The 9,883-nt window shown below is 26.5% G+C and overlaps 1 protein-coding gene across 6 annotated transcripts in view; it reads left to right on the forward strand.

The window, feature by feature from the left end:
* The window catches only part of LOC117182302 (voltage-dependent L-type calcium channel subunit beta-2), a 114,090-nt gene that overhangs the window by 23,102 nt on the left and 81,105 nt on the right, over window positions 1-9,883 (forward strand). For 5 of the 6 annotated variants that reach the window (XM_033375447.1, XM_033375469.1, XM_033375478.1 and 2 more), the window contains exon 2: window positions 778-1,181. The exons of the other annotated variant lie outside the window; for it this stretch is intronic. In XM_033375447.1, coding sequence (XP_033231338.1) covers window positions 1,119-1,181 — 63 coding nt within the window. In that variant the 5' untranslated portion in view covers window positions 778-1,118. The remainder of the gene's footprint in view (window positions 1-777; window positions 1,182-9,883) is intronic. 6 annotated transcript variants of the gene reach the window in all.

Genomic DNA, 9,883 nt, shown 5'->3' on the forward strand with positions numbered 1-9,883 from the left:
ACAAATTAAAAAGATACGTTGCCTGAGACTTGAAAAAAAATAGTCCCTGGCATAATCAAACGCAAAATATAAACTAAATTCCAGCTAATGAGGAAAACTCGAGGAAAAACTAACATTGACGATTTCTAAACTGCGTTGCGCGCTCGTCTAGAATTGTGCGGAGTTGTGAAACAAAACGTACATTTCTACGACGCAGAGGGGTTTTTCCTTCAGTCTTTCTTAGTCCAGCCAAAAGGCCATTGAGTTGCTTCGAGCTCGTAAATAAATATAGAATATAGTTCACTCCGTCTATTAATTCAGCCGTAATTTCTGTTTACTACACGATTTCCTATTCTAGATTCCATTTAAAAAGTCGAGTTTCGTGCTCCAATGTAATAAGAGTCACTTCATGTAATTACCTAATGGATAAAGATACGTTCGTAAAGCATATAGAACGAAGACAGTATTTCTAGTAGAAAAAAATAATTAACTCGTAAAAAAGAAATTATTTAATTAATTCACTCGAAAACAATATTTTGAAATTTTTATTTGTGGTGCATTATTAAAAAAAAGTCCTACCTTATCGACATCGAGAACGTCAGACGGCTCAAGTGGTTCGTGTCTGCGCTGAGTTTCTCGAAGATTTTATTGCACCAACGTTCTAGAACTTAGCACGGACACAAACCACTTAATTCGTGTTGTGTTCTCTATGTCGGTAAAATAGAAGTTTTAAATCAGAAAACCTTCTGCCTATATACTATTAGAGAGGTGTTATTGAATCGATGTCTCCATTTTTAGAAGCGGAATTGCCAACTTTTCTTCATGGCGGCAATCCAAATCGAGTTCCTCACATCGTCAAAAAAATTTTCCTGTTCCCTCAAAAAAAAATGTTAGTCTGGAAGAATTAAAGGCGATTTGAATGGCGTGCAAAAGAAAACGCAAAAAGCAGACGCCGGAAATGAAAAAAGTCTTGCTTACATTTCTGAATATGGTGTAACATGTGAAGGTGTGGTGTTGAAAAACAAAAAACTTTAAAGTGAGTGAGTTTTTGAGATGAATTTGAGTGATCTTGCGTCAAGCTGAAGATTAAAGTAGAAAAGCGCAAGAAGCGACCCAGAAGTCGGCGGAACAGGTGGCCGATGGTCTCGGCAATGATTGGATACAATCAACACAATTCGGGCTACAACAAGCTGTTCACCCAGGTAACAATGATCGTGACTTTATCCACTTTTTTAAACACCTGGGGTACCACGATATGCACCCAGTGGGCACAAAACTATGAACGTCCTAAGAACGTCCTTGGGGCGTTCCTAGGACGTCCTATGTCAGCACAATCCTAAAGATGCTCTAAAGACGTCTTAAAGACATAGGGCGTCAATGGGACATCTTTTGCACTAACATTAGATGTCTTTAGATCATCCTTAGGATATACAAAAGAAATGTTCCAAAAGACGTTCTGGGGATGTCCCAAAGTCGTATCTAGGACATCCTTAATTTTTTGCCCACTGGGCATTTTTTTCAATATTTTTAACAATTATTCAATGCAAATAGATTCCTTGGTGTTTATTTCAATAAATAAATATCAAAAGTGAGTCTTAACGGGACAAAAAACAAAAAACCCGAAAGCTGCTCTCCCTAGCGAAATGGATATGCTGTAAATCGAAGCACAATATTGCACGTCAGGTTGCCTCTCACAGATTGTAACGACTAATGAATTATTAATTAATAATTAATTAAATTATTATTAATTCTATTATTACTCTGCACATTCCAAGTGCATGAATGAAATAGCTTGATGAGAAATTAATAATCCACTCAAAGTTGAATTTTTTTATTGTTGATACCCCGAAGCTGATTTTTCATTTTTATTCCACATGCACGAAAAAATGTACCCTGGTGGACTCCCAGGTGCCCGAATGTGCGCAAAAAAAGGTGAAACTAAAAAAACCGTTTCCTTAAGATTTTTTTTTCATTATACCAAAAATAACTTTAAGTTAAAGAACATGATTTTGAAGTTAAGAAAAATTTGCATTGGAACAAAAAAACATTTCTATAAACCAAAGAATTTTTTTTCTGGGTGTTTACTGACCTGGAAAACTAAAAAATAACCGAAAATTAACCGGGAATAAAAATTCGTGTCTGGATTCACAAGTTAAAATTTTCACAAATGTGATATTTTTCTTAATCGTTACAACCACAAAAATAAATTTGAATGTTTAAATCTTATTTGTAAATATTTTTAAACAAAACAAAAAAAAATATTTTCAAAAATCTTGTAAAAAAATTAAAATACTTCCAATAAGATTTCTGGAAAAAGTTTTTCGATTTAGGTTTTAATTTTGAAAGACTAATTTTAGGATTCAAAGATGTTTAAATTTGTCGACAAAGAATCTGGCAGATTTGCAGACAATTTTTTTAAGCTTACAAGATTTTAAATTTGTACAGAAACACTGAAATATTTAAAAATATATTCAGAAGTCTGAGAAGCTTTGGCAAGATTTAAAAATAATTTAAATCTTGAGATTTGAAAAAATTTAAAACCAAATGTATATTTTTGCAAATTTAAAAAAAGTATGTAGCCGATTGTAATGAAGAATAATAATTTAAAACTAGTAAATGTTTTAAACAATTTTCAACACAATCTAGATTGTTGAAGATTTTCAATAAAAAGTTTAAAAACATTATAAGAATTTTGAAAGATTTTAAGAAAATACAAAAATTCTCTTAAGATATCTGGGATATTTTTTAATGATTTTCTATTTTTTTAAACTTAATTTTGAAAAAATATTTAAATAGATTTAAAAACATTTCCATAGATTTCCAAAAATTTTGGAAAAGAATTCATACAATTTTTAAATAATTTTTTAAAGTATGCAAAATATAAATCATTAAAAAATATATGAAGAATTTTTTGAAAAGATTAAAAAATAATTAAAAATTGTATAGTATTTCAAAAAATTTAAAACGCAATACAAGTTTTCAAAGATTTCGTAAAAAAATTTTGAAGCTTTTTACAAATTTTGAGAAGTGTGAAGAAAACCAAAAACTATTCTTTTAGAGGAAGTAAATAAATTATTTCTAATTAAAAAAAGTTGTTTTTCTTAAAGAAAATTTTAAACAATTTCATAAATTTTTTAAAACTGAAAAAACTGTAAAATTTTAAGACAATTTAACTATTCCATTTTTGATTGAAAATAAATCTTTTTTAGTTAAAAATTCGTGTATGTTTCTAAAAATGCGTCTTTTTTATAGAAACTCGATTAATGGTTTAAAATAATTTTTTTTTATTCAACTGTTTGGTTACAAATTGAACTGTTTTGTTGAAAATTTGTCTATTTGCTATAATTTCAGCTATTTTGAATTAAAAATTAAATTTTGTTTTGGTTGAAATGTCCACTATTACATTTTTTCTTGAAAATTCGTATTTTTTGGAGAAAAATTAATATTTTTGGTGAAAAATGATTTATTTTACTAAAAATTTCATCTATTTCTTTTAAAATCGAACTAATAGTGTTAAAATTACCTTTTTTTGCTTAAAATTCATATTTTCGAGTAGAAGGTAAACTATTTTGTAGAAAATTCATCATTTCAGTAAAAGTTTAATCTCTTTGAAAGAAATGAAACTTATTGCAAAATAATGTTTTTCCGTTAAGGAATCAAATATTCGGTAAAATATTCGGCTTTTTGTACACGTAATTAAACATTTTGTTAAATTAAAAAAAATATTAAACACAATGTGGAATTTTGAATATTTCGAAACAAAATTTAGAAGTGTTTAAGAATTTTTGTTAAAAATTATTTTTTGTAATTTATCTGTTTGGTTACAAAATTCAACCATTTGGTTTAAAATTAACTTTTTTTGTTTAATATTCATATTTCGGATAAAAAGACTTAACCATGTTGTAGAAAATTTGTCTCTTTTGGTTAAAATTTAGTTTTTTTTGTTTGAAATCTTTTTCATTAATTAATTAACTATTTTCTTAAATATTCGTATTTTTCAAATGGAATTTAAGATTTAAAAAGATTAAAAGCCTTTTTAAACATAATTTTGATTTTTAAAGATTTCGAAACCAAATTTCAAAGCGTTATGAAAATTTTGAAATTTTCCAAGAGAATAACAAAATATACCTAAGGTTCATGGACAAATTTGAAATTATTCTTAATTGAAAAAATGAATTCTGAGAGCAAATTGAAAAGTATTGTAGATTATCACCTGAAATGTTTAAAAACCAAAATCTATTATTTATACATGATTTTAAAAAAAATTGTTTAATTTCTTAAGAATACAAAATTTTAGAAAAAATTGGATTAAGTTTAGGAGATATTTAGAAGTTTTTAAAAAATTAAATATTTATGTAAAACTATGAAGGATGTAAAAGATAAGGAAATATTAAGATTTTTTAAGATTTTAAACAACAAAAATTAGATATTATTTTTAATATTATGGATATTAGCAATTAATTATTGTACATTTGTTATCAACAAAAATTATGAATAATAATAATACTGTGATACTAAGAGATTAAAAATAGTTTCAATCATTTTTTGTAATTTTGTTATCAAAAGAAATTTCTTTGAATTAAATAAACTTTTATTTTTCTCAGAGCCAATAAATTCGTTTTTCGATTTAAAGACATTTTTTTCTGATTGGCCAATTTTGCATTCAGCAAAGACGATCGACTAAGTTTCCGGCAGGAAATGATGGATACATTCTGATGAAACGGAAATCATTGAGTCGAACACACTCGAAAATTAGGGTCAACTATTTCTGTTACGGAAGAAAAGTTGTTTCCTTCTCTTTTGCCTATCCAAAAAATTTAGAGAGCGAAATAATTGACCCATATTCGTTTTATCAATTTTGCGGTACATTATCCATTTTATACAAAAAATTTACAGATTAAAAAAGAACAGTTGTGCACATTTCTAAAAAGAAACTTTCAAGGGAGAAATCACTTTGAGAAAAAATAATTTTCCCAAAATGTCCCTTGATTTTAATAACATGCCCGAAATAGTTGTTTAAATCTCATAAATTTTTAAAAAATATTTTTAAATCTTTGTAAAGTCTCTGTGATATATTTTCAGTATTTTGTCATCTATATTATTTTTAAATATTTCCGATATCCATGTTCAAAAAATTTTAAGTTTCTGTGTTGAGGTGTATTTTTATATCTAAAATCATAGTTTGTTATTAACAAAAAAACCGATATTCAACACAATTTACTAATCGAATTTATTAAATTAGGTTTAAAATATAAATTTTTCGAAATGATTTATTAATTAAAAATTGAAAGTGCAAAATGCCATCGTTATAATAAACTAATATTTAAAATATTTAAAATACCATTGTCACAATAAACTAATATTTATATTTAATATTTAACATGTTCCCCATAGATTTTCAAAATTTAAAAACTTCGGTGATATTTTCAAAAATTTACAAAAGTTTAACACTTTTCTCCATTTATTATAAAATTAAAATAAAGGTTCCAAATTCCGCCATATGAGCCATTTCGATCTAATAATTAAACTTTTAATCCAATAGTTAATATTTTCAAATAAAAATAATAAGTTTTCGACCAAAAATAGAATATATACATAAAATTCAGTTTAAAAATTAATTTCTAACAAACAAACAAAATTTCAACCAGTTGTCTTCGACCAAAAACGATTAGTTTCTAACAAAATAGTCGAATCCGTAACAAAAAATATTAATTTTTAACAAAACAAAAAAATTTCCTACCAAAAAAGACCAATTTTTAACTAATTATACGAATTTTAAATGAAGTAGTAAAATTTTTAATTAAAAAGATGCATTATCGACCAGTAGATAAACAAAAGAGAAGCTGAATTTCTAACCAAGAAGATTAATTTTTAATTAACAGACAAATTTTCAATAAATTAAAAAAGATTTTAGCTAAATAGTTAAATGTAAAAATTAAAAAAAATATTTTTACAATCAAAAATGGAATATATACGTAAAAATTCAGTTAAAAAAAATTAATTTTTTACTAATAGAAAACCAAGTTTCTAACAGTTTTCTTTAATAAAAAAAGACGAATTTCTTACAATAGTTGAATCCTTCACCAAAAAGATTAATTTCCAACAACAAAACTAAATTTTCTACCAAAAAAGACGAATCTTCTACCAAAACTCTAGCAGCTACATTTTTAATTAAAAAATTAATTACCAAAGAGAAAAAATTGTATCAAAATAGTTAAAAGTTCTACCATAAAAGTTAAATTTACAAATAAAAACTTTTAGTTAAAACAATGAACTTTTCATAAAAAAAGGAGCTTTTTCGATGAAAACATAAGCCAAAGAAAGGTTGAATTTTCAACCAAGTAGTTAAGTTTTCAAATAAAAACTTTTATTTTCAGAAATTGATTTTCCAAAAAAAGAAATTTTAACTAATTGCTAACAAAATAGTGGAATTTTCAACAAGAAAGATGCATTTTGACCAAATTTCTTTCCAATAAAAATTTTAAGTATAAGATATTAATTTAAAAAAAATTAAACTAATTTCTAGTGAAATAGTTGAAACCAAAAAAATTAATTAAAAAAAAATCAATTTTCTACCATAAAAACGAATTTTCAACTAAGTACATCCATTTTAAATCAAATAGTTAAATTTTGCACTCAAAAGATGCATTTTCAAAAAAAAAGAGAAACAAAAAAAGAGTGAAATTTTGAACATAGTAGTTTAAGTTTAATCCAAACAGTTGAGTTTGAAAATAAAAAGTTTTAGCTGAAAAAATAATTTTCCACAAAAAAACAAGGTTGTAGCCATTTTTTTAAACCAAAACGGTAGAAAGTTCAACTAAAAAGATTAATATAATTCAAACCAGAATAATAAATTGCAAATAAAAAAGGCAAAATTAAAAAAAAAAATACGGGCACTTCTAACCAAACTATTTTATTTTTTCCCAAACGAGATAAAATTTTGAGCGAAAAACATGAATTTTTTAATCCTAAAGACAACTTCTGTAAAAAATAATTTAATATTCAAACCAAAAATATGATTTTCAAAAAATATTTAATTTTCAACTAAACAGCCTTTTTCTGCAAAATTTTGGATTTTCCAAGCAAACAGTTGAATTTTCAACTGAACTGATGAATTTTAGAACAAAAATTAATTTTTTTGAAAATAGTTTAAAGAAGTGATTCGAGTTTCATCCAAAAAAAGATGATTTTTCAATGAAAAATGTAAAAGTTGGCATTTAAAAAAAAATGATTTTAGTTTGAAATAAAAAACAGTTCAAATCAACCAAAGGATACGAATTTTTAAAGCAATAGTGTTCAAGGTTTTTTTTACTTCTATAATTATTTTTAACTAAATATTTGAATTTTCAATAAAAATATCAATTTGCAACCATAAGTATTAATTTTCTATTGAAAATGAAGAATTTTAACCATGCAGTTGAATCCCCAAACTAGAAAAGATTAGTTTTTAGCGAAAAATGTAATAGGTACATTTTCATTTTAAAAAATCAATTTTCAGGAAAAAAATATCGAATTAAAATAATGGTTAAATTTACATCTAAACTATTCGAATTAAAAAAAATTCTTTTTAAACATGGTGTAAAATTTTCAACCAATCAGTTGAATTTCCAATCAAAAATGATGAATTTTAAGAAAAAATGTTATAGTTGATATTTCTACAAGGAAAGATTTCGATTTAAATAAAAAACCAGTCTATTGCAACAACAAAAGAACACGAATTTGAAAAAAAATATTTCAAACAAAAGTAATTGGATTTTCCTATTGGCTTTTTAAAATACAGTTCGCATTTTAGCAACAACAAAAAAACAGGAAAAGATCAAGTTTCCTGAAAACAGGTAAAAATGAAGAATTTTTGAAAATAGGGAAAAATAAGGGAATAGGGGAAAGAGTGAAAAAAGTAATCTCTGAAATGTGAAAATGATTTTGAAACTTATTAAAATAGTATTGAACTGTGCTGCTGCAGGGCCCCAAGTATTATTCACTTGAGCTCGAGATCGAGCTTGAGCTCCTGATTGATTAATTTACTGCGAAATAGGGCAGCGGAGCGTACTAAATTCTTTGAACAGCTAAGCGGTCTACTGACTAGATAAAATTTTTTAAAGTCAATTCGAGCGTGTCGTCCCTCGTAAACACTACATCCACACGTGCTGTACGTTGACGTTCAGTTTGTTCCACGACCTTATAACGATAGTATCTCATCCAGTTTCGTGCAACCTATGTAAAGAGTTAAATTTCAAAATTGAAATAAATTACTCGTTCATGAGCTTTCAAGAAATTCTTCGAAATTTTAAATTGGTGGGTATGGAACATTTCAATTTCACTTGTAGCATTGTTGTTCCCCGAAAGGATTGGTGTCAAACCTTCTTGAGTGTTTGTATCCTAATGGCTATTGTGGGGTTCGAGGATGAATATACTAAGTTGTTGTTTTCATGATGTTGATAATGATCAGATTGAGGATATCGAGGATGCTCAGGTAATTCAGAATTAGTTTAATTTAGTCTCAAATTAAAAACATGTTCGGTTTCTTTCCTTATAGATACAGTTTAGGGAATGCTTTATTTTAGAGCGACTGTATAAATTAAGTTTCAAAATGTTTACTAATTTTCGAGTACGAAATGAGATTTAGTCATTTCATCAGAAAAATGAAAGTATCCAGCTATCAATCAAGGATCTTATTTACTGAATTGTATAACCGAGTATGACAGGTTGTGATCGGGTTTGTGTTTCATTATTGCTTTCGTCGCAGACTGTGATGGTGAAGTGAGATTTGAAAATTGAAACTAAACTAGTGGTTTGTAAGTTTTCAAGAAATCCTTCAAACTTTTAAATTATTTCAATTTCACTTTTAGAATCGTTGTCACTCGAAAAGGTCCGAAGTATTTGTAATTTAATAGCTGGTGTGTGGTTCAAGGATAAATAGACTAAGTTGTCCTTATCATAATATGGATATGCAAGATATCTGGGATGCTCAGTCCTTTATGAGCTTTTAAATAAACCTACAAAATTTAAAATTTGGGTATGCAGAATATTTCAATTTAATTAAAAAATGTGTGACTTTCGAAAAGATTGGTATTATTCTAACCTGAGTAAATGTATCCTAATGGCTAGAGACTCTAGCCCTCACTAGTCGTAGTTTAAGATTGCAAAGACTTCGTTATGATAATGATATTAAGGATATTCACGCTGCTCAGGTAACTTAGTTTTTAAAAAACTATTTAAGAAACCTTCTGATTCTCTTCTTTAATTTCTCAATACAGTTTAGAGAATGCTTTTGTTTAAAATAATATCAATTGTCATCAATCTGTTAATGAAGTTTAAAAATTTTTACTAATAAATTCCACATAACCAATATTCGGTAATTTCACTAGAAAAATAAAAGTACCCAGATACCAAATAATGATGTTATTTACTGAGTAGTATGACAATGTATGACAGGATGTGATCGGGTTTGTGTTTTCTTTTATCCTTCGAGGCAAATACTTTTAGTACACTGATTTGAAAACTAAATCTGAACTAGTCATTAATAAGCTTTCAAGTAATCCATTCAACTTTTAAATTGATGGGTATGGAGAATTTTAATTTAACTTTTAGAATGGTTGTTTCTCGAAAAAATCGGTGTAAACTTTAGTATTTGCATCCTAATGGCTAGTGTATCTTTAGAGGATGAATCGATTAAGTTATGATAATGATATTGATATTCAGGAAATCAGGGATGTTCATGTAATATAGTATTTAAACAAGAATATTTTTTAAACTTATTTCAGAAACCTTCTATTTCTTTTCTTTAATTTATCGATACAGTTTAGAGAATGCTTTTGCTTAGAGAAATATCAATTGTCATCTACGTGTCAATAAAGTTTCAAAATCTTTACTAATAAATTTCACGTGAAAAATATTCGATAAT

This window comes from Belonocnema kinseyi, chromosome 2 (genome assembly GCF_010883055.1).
Source record: "Belonocnema kinseyi isolate 2016_QV_RU_SX_M_011 chromosome 2, B_treatae_v1, whole genome shotgun sequence".
Classification (NCBI taxonomy): domain Eukaryota; kingdom Metazoa; phylum Arthropoda; class Insecta; order Hymenoptera; family Cynipidae; genus Belonocnema; species Belonocnema kinseyi.